Raw genomic sequence first — 20730 nt, forward strand, 5'->3', positions numbered from 1 at the left:
TAGGGTTCCTACAGCATAGGCTAGTTTGACTACTCCCAATAACGAACTAGTTTGAGATTCAGGTCCTTTTATTTGAAAGTGAAACAATCAGGTCTCAACGTTGGCACCCAGATCAAATGTACAAACTCCCTGAAGTAGATCACAGATGAAAGATAGACCATAAATGGACTCCAGCTCTGCAGACTGGCACACTTCAAGCTCCTAGTCAGGATCCGGACTTCGCTGTAGAAAGTCCCCAGGTCACAATCCCAAAGTACTTCTGAGACAATGCTTTCAGCTGTTGCAGCGTCGTATGTAAATCCCCAAAGTACTCTTAGATTGGTGGTTGTAGCCATGAAGCAGTAGGAAGGTCAGGAACCAAGACAGTGTAAGCCTTGTTGCGGTGTCCTCTTTCAAGTCAGCCTCTACACAGAGCAGGTGTTGTTGAAATCTTCTGGTGCTACGCCAAATCAGTGAAGGGACCCTCTTGAAACAAGCTATCATAAAATAGGCAGAAACTCTATACATTTGATCAAAATGTATATAAAGTACATTGTGTTCATATTTATACATTTTGCATGGCAGCGATCAGCGCATGGCATGTGGCTGTGTGGTTCATGTCTTTTTCTCTACAGTTTGCCAGTTTAGTTTTCTAATAGCACTGAATTAGGTTTTCATTTGAAGATGTAGACCACCATAATATTCATATTCATTTAATTGGACCTTTGCTCTTTTTCAAAGCCCTTTTCACATCTTTATTCTTAAGGCTGTAGATGATTGGGTTGAGCAGTGGGACAGCAGCCGTGTTAAATAGAGCAAAAAGTTTCTTGGATTCTAAGGTGCTACTAAGGTTTGGGGTCAAATATTGGCTGAATAGTGTTGTGTATAGTAATATTACCACGGTGAGGTGTGAGGAACATGTGTAGAAGGCTTTTAGTCTTCCAGAACTGGAACGTATCTTTAGTATGGCGTGTATTATAAATATATACGACACAAATGTAAGGAGAAATGGCGACAGGATCATGGGAAATAGTCCTTCTATGAAGAAGAGCATTTCAGCTAAAGTGGTGTCTTCACAAGAAATTCTTATCACAGGGATTATGTCACAGAAGAAGTGGTTGATCTCAATAGAGGAATAACAAGAGAAACTATATACCATCCCAACGGGAGGAAGAACTTGTAAAAAAGCCAAAATCCAACAGGCTGCAGCCAATGTTCCACATGTTCCAGTATTCATAATCTGGTGGTATTGTAAAGGTTTACAGATGGCCACATAGCGGTCATAACTCATGGCTGTCAAAATTGACAGCTCAAGACCTTCTAATGATCCAAACATGTACATCTGGGCCATACAAGCAAAAAAAGAAACCCTTTTATCCCCAGAGATGTAATTTGTAAGGATTTTATGCAAGGAAACTGTAGAACAACAGATATCTACTATAGACAAGTTGCCAAGGAAGAAGTACATGGGAGTATGGAGATGAGGTTCCTTACAAGCAATGAGAATGGTCAGGTTACCACATATGGTGATGAGATAAATCAGGAGAACCAGAAGGAAGATCAGAAGCTGCAAGTGAGGGTCATCAGATATCCCCTTAATGATGAAAAATTTGATTGATGTCTGGTTTCTTTGCATTGTGGCCAAGTTCAAGTATCTGAAAAAGAAATGGCATCAGTATAAATACTGTAATATACACCTATTTCTCTTTTTTTCTGGTCAATATACCTGGTTTTTATTAATAAACAGCATCTAAAAGCACAAAATTTGGAAAATTAGAAATTTTCAAAATCAATTTTTTTCTGCTTTCCAAATTTTCCAAAGATATTTTTAGGGACTAATTCAATCTAATGGTGGTTTCATTGTCTATATGTTAAAAATCCCCCAAAAACTACAACCCTCAGAATGTTCAAAATAGTATTTTGAATTTTCATAACCCTTTAGGTTAACAGGGATTATAGTTTTCATTTCTTTTCTGTAATACAATTATTGTTAACAGAGAAATAAAACTTAATATTATAACCCTGGTTCTGGAGTTTTTATTGATTTTCTATGGCCCTAGTGTGCTACTGGACTGAAATTCTGGCCTCCAAAATTGAAGGGGTTGTGTCACTTCAGATAATTGCATTTATCATGTAGAGAAAGTTAATACAAGACACTTACTAATGTATTGTGATTGTCTATATTGCCTTCTTTGCCGGCTAGATAAATTTTTTCATCACATTGTACACTGCTTGTTTCCATGGTTACGGCTAGAGATGAGCAAATAGAAGCTGACGAAGTGGAATTTGTTCCGAATTTCAGGAACAATTTGATTCGCAACGAATGTGAATTTCATCAAACTTAAAATTGCGGCTACACGTGTGAGGACTGAGGACATGGGGCAAGGAACTCTGGGAAGGCAGGATCACCCATATTGACATGCATGCAGCCAATCAGCAACCAGCCAGCACTGTGATGTCACAGCCCTATAAATACCGCGGCATCTTGGATTCAGACATTTTCCAGCATTCAGAGTGCAGGGACAGATGTGGGAAGGTGCTAGGGACAGTGATTGGACCTTATTGTGAAAAAAAAAGACAAAAACAACGATTTATAAGTGCAAGGAAAGGATAGGGAGGAATCATTTCACAGCATCTGAGTGCAGGCAGAAACGTCAGAAGGCGCTAGGGACAGTGATAGGAAAGTGATTTGCAAGTGCAAGGAAAGATTATTTGGGGATCCAAATAGCCATTAGACAGCTCTGTAATTCCAGCTGTTTGTTGTTGGGGTGCAAGTGCTATGTTGAAAAGCCTTTAGTGGATTATATCTGTGGAAAATCTTAAATATATACAGTACAGACCAAAAGTTTTGACACACCTTCTCATTCAAAGAGTTTTCTTTATTTTCATGACTATGAAGGCATCAAAACTATGAATTAACACATGTGGAATTATATACATAACAAACAAGTGTGAAACAACTGAAAATATGTCATATTCTAGGTTCTTCAAAGTAGCCACCTTTTGCTTTGATTACTGCTTTGCACACTCTTGGCATTCTCTTGATGAGCTTCAAGAGGTAGTCCCCTGAAATGGTCTTCCAACAGTCTTAAAGGAGTTCCCAGAGATGCTTAGCACTTGTTGGCCCTTTTGCCTTCACTCTGCGGTCCAGCTCACCCTAAACCATCTCGATTGGGTTCAGGTCCGGTGACTGTGGAGGCCAGGTCATCTGGCGCAGCACCCCATCACTCTCCTTCGTGGTCAAATAGCCCTTACTTTCAAAGTTTTCCCAATTTTTGGGCTGACTGACTGACCTTCATTTCTTAAAGTAATGATGGCCACTCGTTTTTCTTTACATAGCTGCTTTTTTCTTGCCATAATACAAATTCTAACCGTCTATTCAGTAGGACTATCAGCTGTGTATCCACCTGACTTCTCCTCAACGCAACTGATGGTCCCAACCCCATTTATAAGGCAAGAAATCCCACTTATTAAACCTGACAGGGCACACCTGTGAAGTGAAAACCATTTCAGGGGACTACCTCTTGAAGCTCATCAAGAGAATGCCAAGAGTGTGCAAAGCAGTAATCAAAGCAAAAGGTGGCTACTTTGAAGAACCTAGAATATGACATATTTTCAGTTGTTTCACACTTGTTTGTTATGTATATAATTCCACATGTGTTAATTCATAGTTTTGATGCCTTCAGTGTGAATCTACAATTTTCATAGTCATGAAAATAAAGAAAACTCTTTGAATGAGAAGGTGTGTCCAAACTTTTGGTCTGTACTGTACGTACTTCACTGCTGCAGGTTTTTCTTGTGAAAGGGTATAGGGGCGTATTTCAGTAAAAAAAAAAGAAAAATATATACGCACTGCACTGTTGCAGTGATTTCTGTTGAAAGCGTATAGGGGCATATTTCAATCCTACAAGAAAAATATATACGCTCTTCACTGTTTACGTTATTTTTGGTGAAAGCATACAGGGGTGTATTTCCGGAAAAAAAAGAAAAATATATATGCACTGCACTGTTTCAGTGATTTCTGTTGAAACCGTATAGGGGCATATTTCAGTAAAAAAATTAAAATATATACGCACTGCACTGTTTACGTTTTTTTCTTGGTGAAAACGTATAATGGCATATTTCAGTAAAAAAAGGAAAATATATACGCACTGCACTATTTCAGTGATTTCTGTTGAAAGCGCATAGGGGCGTATTGTATTCCTGCAAAAAAAATATATATATATACGCACTTCACTGTTTACGTTTTTTCTTGGTGAAAGCGTATAGGGGCATATTTCATTATAAAAATAAAAATATATACGCACTGCACTGTTACAGTGATTTCTGTTGAAAGCGTATAGGGGCGTATTTCCGTCCTACAAAATTTTTTTATACGCACTTCACTGTTTAAGTTTTTTTCCGGTGAAAGCGTATAGGGTCGTATTTCATTAAAAAAAGAATAATACATACGCACTGCACTGTTGCAGTGATTTCTGGTGAAATTGTATAGGGGCGTATTTCATTAACAACAAGAAAAATCTATACACACTTCACTGCTTAATTTTTCCTGGTGAAATCGTATAGGGGCTTTTTTCTTTAACCAAAAGAAAAATATATAGGCACCTCACTGTGGCAGGCGCAGCTCTATGAAGTGCCTTTTGCGCTGTGGCATTAGAAGAATTTTGATATCTCTGACTTTTAGTATTAACCAGACTGTCTATTAATCTGTAATTCCTCTAGCGCCGTTCTATAAAAACAGAAGGTTTAAAGAGCACACCAAATGCTTCAAAATAAAACCTTATTTATTAACTTCAACTTTTCTTCATATACATTGGATATAAAAAGTCTACACACCCCTGTTAAAATGTCAGGTTTCTGTGCTGAAAAAAAAAATTAGACAAAGATAAATTATTTCAGAACTTTTTCCACCTTTAATGTGACCACTGAAAAACAAACTAAGATCTTTTAGGTGGAGGGAAGAAAGCAAAAATAACTAAAATAATGTGGTTGCATAAGTGTGCACACCCTCTTGTTACTGGGGATGTAGCTGTGCTTAGAATTAAGCAATCACATTCAAAATCATGTTAAATAGGAGTCAGCATACACCGGCCATCATTTAAAGTGCCTCTGATTAACCCCAAATAAAGTTCAGCTGCTCTAGTTGGTCTTTCCTGACATTTTCTTAGTCGCATCACACAGCAGAAGCCATGGTCCACAGAGAGCTTCCAAAGCATCAGAGGGATCTCATTATTAAAAGGTATCAGTCAGGAGAAGGGTACAAAAGAATTTCCAAGGCATTAGATATACCATGGAACACAGTGAAGACAGTCATCATCAAGTGGAGAAAATATGACACAACAGTGACATTACCAAGAACTGGACGTCCCTCCAAAATATATGAAAAGACGAGAAGAAAACTGGTCTGGGAGGCGACCAAGAGGCATACAGCAACATTAAAGGAGCTGCAGGAATATCTGGCAAGTACTGGCTGTGTGGTACATGTGACAACAATCTCCCGTATTCTTCATATGTGTGGGCTATGGGGTAGAGTGGCAAGACGAAAGCCTTTTCTTATGAAGAAAAACATCCAAGCCAGGCTACATTTTGCAAAAACATAGAAACATAGAATGTGTCGGCAGATAAGAACCATTTGGCCCATCTAGTCTGCCCAATATACTGAATACTATGAATAGCCCCTGGCCGTATCTTATATGAAGGATGGCCTTATGCCTATTCCATGCATGCTTAAACTCCTCCACTGTATTTGCAGCTACCACTTCTGCAGGAAGGCTATTCCATGCATCCACTACTCTCTCAGTAAAGTAATACTTCCTGATATTACTTTTAAACCCTTGCCCCTCTAATTTAAAACTATGTCCTCTTGTAGCAGTTTTTCTTCTTTTAAATATTCTCTCCTCTTTTACATTGTTGATTCCCTTTATGTATTTAAAAGTTTCTATCATCTCCCCTCTGTCTCGTCTTTCTTCCAAGCTATACATGTTAAGGTCCTTTAATCTTTCCTGGTAAGTTTTATCCTGCAATCCATGTACTAGTTTAGTAGCTCTTCTCTGAACTCTCTCCAAAGTATCGATATCCTTCTGGATAAAGTTTTGGAATGGCCCAGCCAGAGCCCAGACCTGAATCCAATTGAAAATCTGTGGGGTGATCTGAAGAGGGCTGTGCACAGGAGATGCCCTCGCAATCTGACAGTTTTGGAGTGTTTTTACCAAGAAAAGTGGTCAAATCTTGCCAAGTCAAAATGTGCCATGCTGATAGACTCATACCCAAAAAGACTGAGTGCTGTAATAAAATCAAAAGGTGCTTCAACAAAGTATTAGTTTAAAGGGAACCTGGGATTTTGGGTATAGAGCTGAGGACATGGGTTGCTAGATAGCCACTAGCACATCCGAAATACCCAGTCCCCATAGCTCTGTGTGCTTTTATTGTGTAAAAAAAAAAACGATTTGATACATATGCAAATTAACCTTAGATGAGTCCTGTCCCTGACTCATCTCAGGGACAGGACTCATCTCAGGTTAATTTGCATATATATCAAATAGTTTTTTTTTACACAATAAAAGCACACAGAGCTATGGGGACTGGGTATTTCGGATGTGCTAGTGGCTATCTAGCAACCCATGTCCTCAGCTCTATACCCAAAATCCCGGTGACAGGTTCCCTTTAAGGGTGTGCAACCAAATTTTATTTTTATATTTTTTCTTCCCTCTACCTAAAAGATTTCAGTTTGTTTTTCAATTGAGTTGTACAGTTTATAGGTCACATTAAAGGTGGAAAAAGTTCTGAAATGATTTATCTTTGTCTCATTTTTTTTACATCACAGACCTGACATTTTAACAGGGGTGTGTAAACTTTTTATATCCACTGTATAACACTGCCACCTTCGCAGCAGAAAGTCCATGTACAAAACACGTGTTAAAAAGATATCACAAAATGGTGGTATGCATAAGATGGTCGTTCAACTGTTCAATCTTGTCATTCAACATAAAATGGTGGATATATATTTCTCTCTTGAGTATCTGTACTCTCACTTTAAGTTATTTAAGCACTTTATGATCTCTCTGAGAGGTATATCTGATGTCTAACTAATAGTTCTACCTATAGTATGCAGTTAGCAGTGACTATTTGCAGACTGGTTGAGTATGATCTGGGATGGTTGTATGCAATTTGGAATCTGAATGCTTGCAATTGTATGCTTGCAATTTGTAGCTTGCAATTTGTATTTGCAATTGTATGGTTGCAAATGGTGGAACTATTTTGGCCTCTCCTGCTTCCATAAAAACACAGCTCTCAGTGGAGTGAATGTCTTTTCAGCTCCTGTCTCTGGTGAATAATGATTCTAGCAGCTCCTGCTAGGGGGGGTTCCCAGACAGGCTGTGTGTGAGACTGGCTGTGATTGATGAAAACTCTTGCTGTGTAAGAAGCTGGCTTTGATTGATCTAGACCAGTGGTGCCCAACCATTTTTCGTCTGAGGGCCGCACTAGACTTGGTATAAATTTTGCGGCCGGAACCAGGTAGCTTTGCCAGAAAGAAATGCAAATGCTGTGAGGGGGCCCGTGTAAGCATTACTACTGTGAAGAGGGCACATATCTGGCATAACTACTGTGAGGGGGCACATATCTGGGCATAACTACTGTGAGGAGGGCACATATCAGGGTATAACTACTGTGAGGAGAGCACATATCAGGGTATAACTACTGTGAGCTGTGAGGAGGGCACATATCAGGGCATAACTACTGTGAGGGGGCACCAGTGAGCATTACTACTGTGAAGAGGGCACATATCTGGCATAACTACTGTGAGGGGGCACATATTTGGGCATAACTACTGTGAGGGGGCATGTGTGAGCATTACGTCTGTGAAAAGGGCACATATCTTGGCATTATTACTGTGAGGGGGCACATATATGGGCATAACTACTGTGAGGGGGCATGTGTGAGCATTACGTCTGTGAAGAGGGCACATATCTTGGCATTATTACTGTGAGGGGGCATGTGATGTATACATGTGTGTAATGTAGTAGTGCAGTATGTGATGATCACACACTGCACTACATACATTACACACATGTATACATCACATACTGCACTGTCACCTTCTTCTGCAGGTCTACCTTGATGTCTGGTCTTTAGGCTTCAGTCAGATCCTCCACCGCCATGCTTGCGCCGTGTGCCCGACACCACCAGGAGCTGGCCCCTCCTCCGTTCATCTCCCGCTGGCTTCTCCTACAGCAGGGCGCTCTATCGCTCCAGTGCCCACCCAATCTTACCAATCAGGGGCGTAGCTAGAAATGACTGGGCCCCATAGCAAAAAAAATTATGCCCCCCCTCCCGGATCTCCCACCCCCACATACCTTTTGGACCTCCCACCCCTTCCAGAGCTCCCACCCAAACACCCCTCCAGGACCTCCCACCCCAACATCCCCACACCCCTCCCTAGATCCCCCTAAGTGTCGTCCAAAGATCCCCCCTTCAGTGTCGTCCACAGATCCCCCCTTCAGTGTCGTCCACAGATCCCCATTCAGTGTCGTCCACAGATCCCCCTTCAGTGTCGTCCACAGATCCCCCCTTCAGTGTCGTCCACAGATATCCCCCCTTCAGTGTCGTCCACAGATCCCCCCCTTCAGTGTCGTCCACAGATCCCTCCTTCAGTGTCGTCCACAGATATCCCCCTCAGTGTCGTCCACAGATATCCCCCTCAGTGTCGTCCACAGATATCCCCCCTTCAGTGTCGTCCACAGATATCCCCTCTTCAGTGTCATCCACAGATATCCCCCTCAGTGTCGTCCACAGATATCCCCCTTCAGTGTCGTCCACAGATATCCCCTCTTCAGTGTCATCCACAGATATCCCCCTTCAGTGTCGTCCACAGATATCCCCCTTCAGTGTCGTCCACAGATATCCCCCTCAGTGTCGTCCACAGATATCCCCCCCCTCAGTGTCGTCCACAGATATCCCCCTCAGTGTCGTCCACAGATATCCCCCCCCCTCAGTGTCGTCCACAGATATCCCCCCCACCCAGAGCTGCTTCCTAGCTAATTTATTCACTGCACTTTCCTCTGAGAAATTGAAGAGAAGCGCCGTAATCTTGCACAGGCGCACTGGCAGAGGCCAGGAAGACGGTGCATGCACACTTCGATACATCTGCCAGTGCGCCTGTGCAAGATTATGGCGCTTCTCTTCAATTTCACAGAGGCAAGTGCAGTGAATAAATTAGCTAGAAGGCAGCGCTGGGCGGGGAGATTGCAGGCACAGCCAGCATCGCTTTGCTGCCTGTGCCGTTCGCAGCGCGCCCTGCGCTAGTGCGCTGATAAAGTCCTGTCACTGCGCGGGCTGCATGACACGGCTTTGTGGGCCGCATTTGGCCCGCGGGCCGTAAGTTGGGCATCACTGGTCTAGACTTATGCCCAGCAACAACAGATTAACACTATGCTTCCTGTTGTTTCTGCTGTGTCAATGAGCCTACCTTACATTACAAAATGAATCTTAAAGGCATATTATCTTTTTCTGCTTCTGTGAACACAAAATATAACTGTTATATGACATCCAAAACATGATGTCACAGTAAATAACTCTGCTTTTGTCTTTAACACATACACATAGGAACTGTACGAAGGCTATTGGCAGGACTAGCTATATACACATATAAGCTATATTAGCAACCTAGGACAGGTCCTAGCTGGCCAGCTACACTCACTGCTTAATTTTTTACCGGTTGAAGGGGTTTGCTGGCCTATTTCAGTAGCAGAAAGAAAAATCCATAACAACCTCACTGCTTAATTTTTACCTGTTAAAAGCGTATTGGGGCATTTTTCTGTAACAAAAAGAAAAATCTATACACACGTCAATGCTCAATTTTCCCTGGTGAAATCGTATAGAAGCATTCTTCTTTAACCAAAAGAAAAATATATACGGACCTCACTACATAATTTTTACCGGATGAAAACGTTTGTTGGCCTATTTCAGTAACAGAAAGAAAAATCCATAACCACTTGACTGCTTAATTTTTTCCTGGTGAAAGTGCATAGGGGCGTTTTTCAGTTAGAAAAAGAAAAATCTATACGCACTTCACTGCTTAATTTCTTCCCGTTTAAAGCGTATAGGGGCGTATTTCTGTAACAAAAAGAAAAATCTATACACACTTCACAGCCTAATTTTTCCTGGTGAAAGCGATACACACTTCACTGCTTATTTTTTTTCTGGTGAAAGCGTATAGGGGCATTTTTCTGTAACAAAACCAAAAATCTATACACATTTCACTGCTTAATTTTTTCCTGTGAAAGCGTATAGGGGCGTATTTCATTAACAACAATAAAAATATTTACGCACTTCACTGCTTAATTTTTTCCTGGTGAAAGCTTATAGGGGCGTATTTCAGTACTACAAGAAAAATATATTCTCAGTTTACTTCTGCAATTATTTTTGGTGAAAGCGTATAGGGGCGTATTTAAGTATAACAAGAAAAATATATTCGTCGCTTTTATGGGTGTTTTAATTTGCGTTTAATTTATTTAGTTCTGCTAAAAGTATGTCAGGCAGAGAAGTGCCAGGCCATGCACAGAGGAGTGGAAGAGGTCTAGATGTTTCTGGCGCAGGCAGAGGTCGCAGCAGACTGAGGGGTCGTGGAATCAGGAGTCACAGCGAGAGGCCTGAGCACCGCTCCAGGTGTCATGTAGCGGCCGTGTCTTGACCAGCAACCCAGCGGTTCTTATTTTTAACTCAGTCATCCACGTCATCCCAAGTGACCTCAGACACCCCCAGCCAACAGTCGGTGGGTTTGTCAGACACAACCCTTAGTTGGCATGGGCCGGGAGCAGGCCCTGTGCCCTCACCTTTCCTCAACCTGCATCTGGCCTTTCCTGTTTCATCACCCACAGAATTATTGTATGCTGTGGGCTCAGCTTCACTATACAGCGAGGATGAGCTACTAGATGACAGTCAGAAGCTACTGGCCACTGGCCAGCCAAGATCTGGAGGAGACATCCGCAGCTTCCTCCGCTAGGCGAGCAAGTAGTGATGAGGAGAGTAGGTAAGAGGTGGTGTTGCAAGCGGTCAGGCTCCTGACCCAGAGACCGTTGAGGAAGACATCAGTTACATGCAAACACTACTCGATGATGATGAAGCCGATCGCACTTAGGTGCAGAAGGGGCTTTCTCATCATCAGAAGAGGGTGGCAGCTTGCCTGTGAGCCAGCGCGGAGCCAGCAAGCTGATAGGGTGGCCGGGAGTCAGCAGGGTGGCAGCAGTGGGAGGTCAGGAGCCAAACAGACACGGAGTAGACCACCTGCTTTGCAGAAGCGTACCTGCCCGGGAAATAGTGGTGCAGGGGTTCACGGAGGCAGCGATGGTAGCAGTCAGTCAGTGCAGACTGTTGGGGAAAAAATCACCTACTCGGCGGTGTGCCAGTTTTTTGTGAAGCCGCTGGAGGAGGTGAACGTGGCCATATGTAGATTCTGTGGGCAGAAAGTGAAGCGAGGCCAGGGTGCCAATGTTGGCACTACGCCCTGCGTCAACATCTGCAGCGTCACCACCCAGTGGCCTGGGAGAACCGTGGCTCTGAGTGGTGGTCCAGCCTGCCGCAGCAACTGCTGCATAACCCACTGGCACGCACCCGGTTTCTGGAAGTCAAGGCTCCACCACCTCAGCCGAAGGGAGCTGTCTGTCCCCCCCATCGCCTTCTGTTCATGATACTCCTGCTCCTCCTACTCCTCGTCACTCATTCCATCAGCAATCGATCACCGAAGCGATTGCCAAGAGACAGCAGTAGGCGTGCACGCAACCAACAGCGCAGAAGCTGAACGTGCTCCTGTCCAAGTTGCTAGTGCTGCAGTCCCTCCCTTATTAAGTGGTGGACTCTGCACCTTTCAGAGAACTGATGGCTTGTGCCGAGCCGAGGTGGAAAGTCCCAAGCCGCCATTTCTTTGTGAAAAAGGCAGTAACAGCACTGAACAAATATGTACTGTAGAACAGAAGGTGGGCCAGTCCTTGAGTATGTCGGTGTCTGCCAAAGTGCACGGCAGCGCCGACGTGTGGAGCTGTAACTACGGTCAGGGACAGTACATGTCCTTTTTGGCCCACTGGGTGAATGTGGTTCCTGCACAGCCACACCAGCAACTTCGCCAGTTCATGCTGCTTATGCCTCCACGTTCTCACGCCGTTGGTCCTGCAACAATGTCCGCCTCTGCCTCCTCATCCTCTACCGTGTCCTCAGCCTCAACTGCAGGGACAAGTCACAGTGCCCCTCCAGCATACTACATGTGCTGGGCACGGCGGTGTCACGCTGTTCTGCACCTGGTCTGCCTTGGCGAACAGAGTCACATGGGGAGGAACTACTCTGCGTGATTCATCAAAAAATTTAATCCTGGCTGTCTCCGCGACAACTCAAAATCGGAACCATGGTGACCGACAACTGGAAGAACATTGTGTTGGCGCTGCATTAAGGAAGGCTAAGCCATGCGCCTTGCATGGCACATGTGTTCAATCTGGTTGTCAAGCGGTTCCTGAAGTCTTCCACCCATCTGCAAGACATCCTAAAAATGGGTAGGAAACTTTGCATGCACTTCAGCCACTCGTACGCCGCAAAGCACACCCTCCTTGAGCTGCAGCCACAGAACAGCATCCCCCAACATAGGCTGATATGCAACGTTTCCACCCATTGGAATTGGAATTCCCCCGTCCATATGTTGGACCGACTATACGAACAGAGAAAGGCCATCAATGATTTCTTGATGATCCAAGCGGACAGGAGTACTCCCCTGTGTAACTTCGATGTCAGTCAGTGGCAGCTCATGCGTGACACTTGCCCTTTGCTCAGGCCCTTTGAGGAGGCCGCGTTATTTGTCAGTCACCAGGACTACGGGATGAACAATTTCATTCCACTGCTTCATGTCCTGGAACAGATGCTGGTAACAATGGCTGGTCAGGCCACTGGAGACGTGGTGCCTAGATCTCACGACCACATGAGCCCTGTGGGGGCTTAACAGAATGAGGAGGGGGACATTAAGACACAAGCAATGTGTAGCAAAATGGGTGGTTTTTCTACTCAGGTGACAGGAGAGGAGGATCAGGAGCAGCCAGAGGAGCTACAGGGAGATGAGGAAGATGAGACAGAGGACCCAGACACACGGTGGCAGTATGTATTGGAGATGGAGGCAGGGAGTCCCTCCGAGTCACTTGCACAAATGGCCTTCTGCATGCTCACTTGCTTGCTTAGTGACAGCTGAATTGTCACCATTTGGCAGAGGGATGACTTCTGGCTCTCCACCTTGTTGGACCCTCACTACCGGTCCAGAATGGGGGCTTTTTTTTACACCCACTGAACTACTACAGAGACATCCTATGTAGTCAGTTGGCCGCTGCCTATCTGCAGTCACTGATGAGTAGCTTTCTTCACCCACGTAGTGAAGAAACTACTCACCAGCAGCAGCAGTAGGTAGACCTAGAGCAGAGCCTGAACCAGCAGGTGGTGGCATACTGGGACATCACCCGGCCACCCCACATTGAGGATCCGCTGGACTACTGGGCAGCCAAACTGGATTTGTGGCCACAACTTGTCGAGTTTGCCCTGGAAAAGCTGTCCTTCCAGGCCAGTAGTGTGACATCAGAGCGGGTGTTTATTGTGGTGGGGACCATAGTTACCCCAAGGAGAACTCGCCTGTCCACCCAAAATGTGGAGAGACAGACCTTTGTCAAGATGAATTAGGCATGGATCAGCCAGGATTTCCACCCACCAATTACAAATGCATCAGACTAGATCATCCATGGTGCCACACCAACACTTTGACAAAAGAGACTGGTTTCTTCTGGCTATCTGCCTCAGGAACTACTCTGATATGGCCACCCGCCTGATGCCACACATCTGATGCCAAGTTATTCTTCTTTCACCCACCTTCATCAGAGGGTACTGGTAATGCCACCAACCGCCCCACTCTGTCACCGGGTCACTTTGTGGTCTCCTGCTACTGCCATCTCCACACTATGTCACCTTGCCACTCTGTGATGTACTGCTGCTGCTCCTGCTGCCTTATCCACACTATGTCACCTTGCCACTGTATTGTATCGTGATGCTGCTGCTGCCATCTCCACACTATGTCACCTTGCCACTCTGTGGTATCCTGATGCTGCTGCCATCTCCACACTATGTCACCTTTCCACTCTGTGGTATGCTGCTGCTGCCATCTCCACACAATGTCACCTTGCCACTCTGTGGTATCCTGATGCTACTGTTGCCGTATCCACACTATGTCACCTTGCCACTCTGTCGTATCCTGATGCTGCTGCTGCCTTACCCACACTATGTCACCTTGCCACTCTGTGATATACTGATGCTGCTGCTGCCTTATCCACACTATGTCATCTTGCCACTGTATGTTATCTTGATGCTGCTGCTGCTGCCATCTCCACACTATGTCACCTTGCCACTCTGTGGTATCCTGATGCTGCTGCCATCTTCACTTTGTCACCTTTCCACTCTGTGGTATGCTGATGCTGCTGCCGCCATCTCCACACTATGTCACCTTGCCACTCTGTGGTATCCTGATGCTGCTGCTGCCGTATCCACAATATGTCACCTTTCCACTCTGTGGTATCCTGATTCTGCTGCTGCCGTATTCACACTAAATCACCTTGCCACTGTATGGTATCCTGATGCTGCTGCCATCTCCACACTATGTCACCTTGCCACTCTGTGGTATCCTGCTGCTGCTGCTGTATTCACACTATGTCACCTTGCCACTCTGAGGTATCCTGATGCTGCTGCTGCCTTACCCACACTATATCACCTTGCCACTTTGTGGCCTCCTCCTGATGCTGCTGCCACAACCTCCACACTCTGTCATTGTGGCAGTCTGTGGTCTCCTCATACTGCTGCCAACTCCATACTCTGTTGTTGTGCCACTCGGTGGCCTTATTCTGATGCTGCTGCTGCCACCACCTCCACACTCTGACATTGTGCCACTCATGCTGCTGCCACCTCCAGACTCGGTCATTGTGCCACTCTGTGGCTTCCTCCTGATACTGCTTCCACCTCCAGACTCTGTCATTGTGCCACTCTGTGGCTTCCTCCTGATGCTGCTACTGCTGCCACCTCCAGACTCTGTCATTGTGCCACTCTGTGGCCTCCTCCTGATGCTCCTGCCACCTCCACACTCTGCCATTGTGCCTTTCTGTGGCTTCCTCATTCTGATGCCACCTCGAGACTCTGTCATTGTGCCTCTCTGTGGCTCCCTCATGCTGCTGCCACCTCCAGACTTGGTCATTGTGCCACTCTGTGGTTTCCTCCCGATGCTGCTGCTGCCACCTCCAGACTCTGTCATTGTGCCACTCTGTGGCTTCCTACTGATGCTGCTGCTGCTGCCACTTCCAGACTCAGTCATTGTGCCACTCTGTGGCTTCCTCCTGATGCTGCCACCTCCAGACTGTCATTGTGCCACTCTGTGGCTTCCTACTGATGCTGCTGCTGCCACTTCCAGACTCAGTCATTGTGCCACTCTGTGGCTTCCTCATGCTTCTGCCACCTCCAGACTCTGTCATTGTGCCATTCTGTGCCTCCCTCATGCTGCTGCCAACTCCAGACTCTGTCATTGTGCCACTCTGTGGTCTCCTCCTAATGCTGTTGCTGTTGACACCTCCAGACTCTGTCATTGTGCCACCCTGTGGCCTCCTCCTAATGCTGCTACTGCTGCCTCTACCTCCATACTTGGTCATTGTGCCTCTCTGTGGCTTCCTCATGCTGCTGCTACCTCCAGACTCGGTCATTGTGACATTCTGTGGCTTTCTCCTGATGCTGCTGCTGCCACCTCCAGACTCTGCCATTGTGCCACTCTGTGGCTTCCTACTGATGCTGATGCTGCCACCAGGGCCGGTGTCATAACCCGGCATACCCGGGCAAGTGCTGGGGCCCACTGTAAGTAAGGGGCGTGGCCCCTTTAACATTTTTACATACTTCTGTTCATGCTATGCAGCGCCCAGCCCCTCTCTCACATGATCTCTGAGTCCGACTCCAGGCAGAGAGTCTATGCGCCGCGAGTACACTTTCCACAGCGTGACAGCTGTGTAACGTATATAAGCCTGCCTCAGCCAGCAGCAGCGCAGGACTCGTCTTGGAGGACACAGGGGAGGAGCCGCGAGCTGCTGATCAGCAGGGGCAGCTAGAAGATTCACATTCAGGAAGCATAGCCGAGCCCAGAGGAAACCTTGCAGAGCCGAGCCCAAAGGAAACCTGGCTGAAGAAGGCAGAAGCTGCTGCTTGAGTTTTAAATTTAGAATTCAGGTGAACTACAGAATCAAATAACAGACCAAGACCAGTTACATGTGTTACATGGGGGCCTGCAGCCTGGGGCTATCTCTACAGTACACCAAATGACCAAAATAAAGGCTCAAAGGAGCCAATAATTGAATAGAGGGCAATTACCATGTGTTGCTCTTGCTAAGCAGCACACATGCCTGTAAAACACAATATAAACTCCTATAAGAAAATACCAGAACGCATGAAATCAATTATACAGTTTATTGGCAAAAATTTATAGGAGGAAATTTTCCTCTGATGAATTATTGCAAATAAAGTGTATTATTGATTATTATTTTCTTATAGGAGTTTATGTTTTAGGCCTAATGCACACGGCCGTTGTGTGCCCATGGCTGTATTGCGGCCCGCATACGGCAGGTCTGCAACGCAATATACGTGCACCGACCCATGTGCACTCCGCATCACAGATACGGACCTATTCACTTTAATGGGTCCGTAATCACAGAGATGCAGAATGAACGCATGGATCGGAACCCAATGGAAGCACTATGGAGTGCTTCCGTGGTGTTTCTGGCCGTGCCTTCGCACCACAATAAAATAGAACTTATTAAAAAAAATTGCGGGGGGCGGACGGGTAACGGACCCATTCAAGTTGAATGAGTCCGGATCCGTCCCAGCCTCTGCACGGACTTTGCCTGTGCATTGGGGACCGCAACGGATGCACAACGGCCGAGCGGATGCCGTGCGGGTAATCTGCTGTGTGAAAGACAGCCAAGCCCCGCTCCGGACAGCAGAGACACGGAGCAGTAACATGACTAATAATGCTCCGTGCCTCTCTGTGACATTTTTACTACAAAATCACAGTGAGATACAGTTGTCACCATGATTTTGTAGTAAAAAGATCACAGAGAGGCAAAGAGCATTATCAATCATGTTACTGCTCCGTGTCTCTGCTGTCTGGGACGGGGCTTGGCTCTCTTTCACGCAGCGGATTACTGACACGGCATCCACTCGTATGAAAGAGCCCTTAGGCCCCTTGCAGACGAGCGTTCCTCCCGCAGCGAGTCCACATCGCAGCACCCGGCCTGACCTCCCAGCGCTGCTGGAGATCACATAGCATTATATTGATTTATGATCCCTTAAAGTTCTGGAATGTATTTGATAACACTGGCATAATGCTGTTATTGTCATCTAATACATTCCAGGACTGTAAGGGTTACATAGCATCATAAATCAATATAATGCTATGTGAATCCCGTCAGTGCTGGGAGGTCAGGCCGGGTGCTGCGATGCGGACTCGCTGCGGGAGGAGCGCTCGTCTGCAAGGGGCCTTAGCACAGGGGGGCCCACTGAGGCTTTATCGCCCAAGGGCCCACATGAACCTGGAGCCAGCCCTGGCTGGCACCTCCAGACTCAGTAATTGTGCCACTCTGTGGCTTCCTCCTGATGCTGCTGCCGCCACCTCCAGACTCTGCCATTGTGCCACTCTGCAGTTTCCTCATGCTGCTGTCACCTCCAGACTTGGTCATTGTGCCACTCTGTGGTCTACTCATGCTGCTGCCACCTCCACACTCTGTCATTGTGCTACTCTGTGGCTTCCTCATGCTACTGACACCTCCAGACTCTGTCAGTGTGCCACTCTGTGGATTACTCATGCTGCTGCCACCTCCAGACTCGGTCATTGTGCCACTCTGTGGCTTCCTCCTGATGCTGCTGCTGTTGCCACCTCCAGACTCGGTCATTGTGCCACTCTGTGGCCTCCTCCTGATGCTCCTGCCATCTCCAGACTCTGTCATTGTGCCACTCTATGGCCTACTCATGCTGCTGCCACCTCCAGACTCTGTCATTGTGCCACTCTGTGGCTTCCTCATGCTGCTGCCACCTATGGACTTGATCATTGTGCCACTCTGTGGCCTACTCATGCTGCTGCCACCTCCAGACCCTGAGGAAGCCAGCAGAGCCTGGCGATACGCGTTGGACTTGTTTCCTGACCACCACGCATACCCCCACTATGCCATTCTAAATGATAAGTATTATAGCTCCCCATTACTTTATTGTTGATGGATTACATGTACTTTTATCTGTTGTTCATTTGTATATGTGGGGCAATGTTCATGCTTTTGTGGTGAGTCAGGGGGGCATGTGTATATGTTTAGTTCACGTGGCCTGGATCCATTGTATACAATGTTTTTAACCCATTCTTTGTTGTGTCTGTTGCTTTAAATAAATTTGATACTTTTTTAGATGTGCGGCTCCTATCTCGGTATTCTTTTCTTTTTCCTGAACTACATTGTGTATTTTATACCGTGTGCCGGCACTCTTGCCTTAATTCTGATGTGCCTCCGCTCCCTAAATTACACCTCGAGACCCTGTCATTGGGCCACTCATTGGTCTCCTCATGCTGCTTCCACCTCACCACTATGTCATAGGTCCACTCTGTAAACTTCTCGTGCTGTTCCCACCCTCCCCACTTCATGTCTGGTCCACTATTTTTGCTCTCGGCCTGGCTGACATCATCATAATTTATTTGACACTTCTTCTGATCTGTCAGGAGGAAGGAAAAATGAGACGCACAACGGATCCTGTCTGTGTAGCAGCTTTAAGGTCTGTTTGGTCCCATCAGAATTGGCTTATGATTTGGTAGCCAAAAGCAGGAGTGGGTACAAAACACAGAAGACATGCAAATATTACCTTCACGTGTCATCTCTGTTTTAGATCCACTCCTGCTTTTTTTTGGCATTAGCAATGCTGATGGATTATTGAGCAAATGCTGACCGAGTGAAGGCGTATGCTCCACAGACAGGATCCGTTTTTTGTGGGTTATTGCTCTGACGGATCAGAGAATGGGGAAAATTAATCAGTGAGGTCAACACAAACTTACTGCTGACATCCTCTCCACTCTGTCGGGGGTCTCTACTTGTATACACGTTTAATAGAACAGGTTCTGTAGACATCTATGTGGAATCAGCTGACGAGGGTGTAAAAGGAGTGCGCTTCTTCTTGACGCTAACAGTTTCCTGTAAGGCTGAGTTGATACTTCAGTTATTTGGTCAGTTTTGGCCCCGCGACTGCCCAAATAAGTGAAGTATGCAGTGATTGCCAGCAGAATGCTTGGATGTATAGGGAGAGGTATAAGCAGTAGAAAGAGTGAAGTGCTTATGCCGCTGTACAGAACACTGGTGAGACCTCACTTGGAGTATTGTGCGCAGTACTGGAGGCCATATCTCCAGAAGGATATAGATACTCTAGAGAGAGTTCAGAGAAGAGCTACTAAACTAGTACATGGATTGCAGGATAAAACTTACCAGGAAAGGTTAAAGGACCTTAATATGTATAGCTTGGAAGAAAGAAGAGACAGAGGGGATATGATAGAAACTTTTAAATACATAAAGGGAATCAACTCGGTAAAGGAAGAGAGAATATTTAAAAGAAGAAAAACTACCACAAGAGGACACAGTTTTAAATTAGAGGGGCAAAGGTTTAAAAGTAATATAAGGAAGTATTACTTTACTGAGAGAGTAGTGGATGCATGGAATAGCCTTCCTGCAGAAGTGGTAGCTGCAAATACAGTGAAGGGGTTTAAGCATGCATGGGATAGGCATAAGGCCATCCTTCATATAAGATAGGGCCGGGGGCTATCCATAGTATTCAGATATATTGGGCAGACTAGATGGGCCAAATGGTTCTTATCTGCCGACACATTCTATGTTTCTATGTTTCTATGATTCTAAGAGTGACGCCTGTAATCTGCATGTCATACTGACTCACAGTATTGTTTCACTACCACAGCAGACTCCCTATGTGTGTTACTGCAAGGCACAGTGTTCTACACCCCTATAAAGGCTTTCAACCGTTTTTAACGTAATTAGCCGCAAATAAATTCGGATCGAACCAAATTTTTCAGAAAAATTTGGCGAATGGCCGAATCGAATTTTTGAAAAATTCGCTCTTCTCTAGTTACAACCACCATGCAATCCTACAGCAGTGGTCATTCTTTCACACTGTAAGAAAAAGTGTTGGACTATACACACTCCCACAGTTACTAGAGAGTCCTGAGCTTCTTCCTGTAGTGTGCAAGCACGACCACTGCTGCTGGATTGCAGGATGTTTGTAACCATGGAAACAAACAGTATATAATGTGATGTAAAAATGTATTCAGCCAGCAAAAGAGGCAATATGGACGATCACAGTATATTAGTAAGTACCTTGTATTAACTTTCTCTACATAATAAATGTTATTTGCTGAAGTGAGAGAGCCCCCTTAAGGGGCACCTTGTGGATTTTATAACCTCCTTTTTGTTTTGACATTTTTATGGCGCCATTTTGGGTTTGTAGAGGCCTTGAGTTACCAAAACATAAGAAGCATCCCCCAGATGCCATTTTTGAAGCAATATATGTCACAAACTTACCTGTCCGGGCTCCAGCAGCGAGATCTTCAGCTTCGGCCCTACCACACCAGGAGAGACGTGCTGTGCTTAACATGCTCCCTGGTAATGTGACAGCATC

At 45.6% G+C, this 20730-nt stretch overlaps 1 protein-coding gene across 1 annotated transcript; it reads right to left on the bottom strand.

Moving 5' to 3' along the window:
* Nucleotides 1-688: 688 nt before the first annotated feature.
* Nucleotides 689-1615, bottom strand: LOC120978187 (olfactory receptor 8D1-like). The gene has a single exon (XM_040406409.1). The coding sequence runs from the start codon at nucleotides 1613-1615 to the stop codon at nucleotides 689-691; it is 927 nt and encodes a 308-aa protein (XP_040262343.1).
* Between the last annotated feature and the right edge of the window lie 19115 nt (nucleotides 1616-20730).

The sequence above is a fragment of the Bufo bufo genome, chromosome 8 (assembly GCF_905171765.1).
Source record: "Bufo bufo chromosome 8, aBufBuf1.1, whole genome shotgun sequence".
NCBI lineage: Eukaryota > Metazoa > Chordata > Amphibia > Anura > Bufonidae > Bufo > Bufo bufo.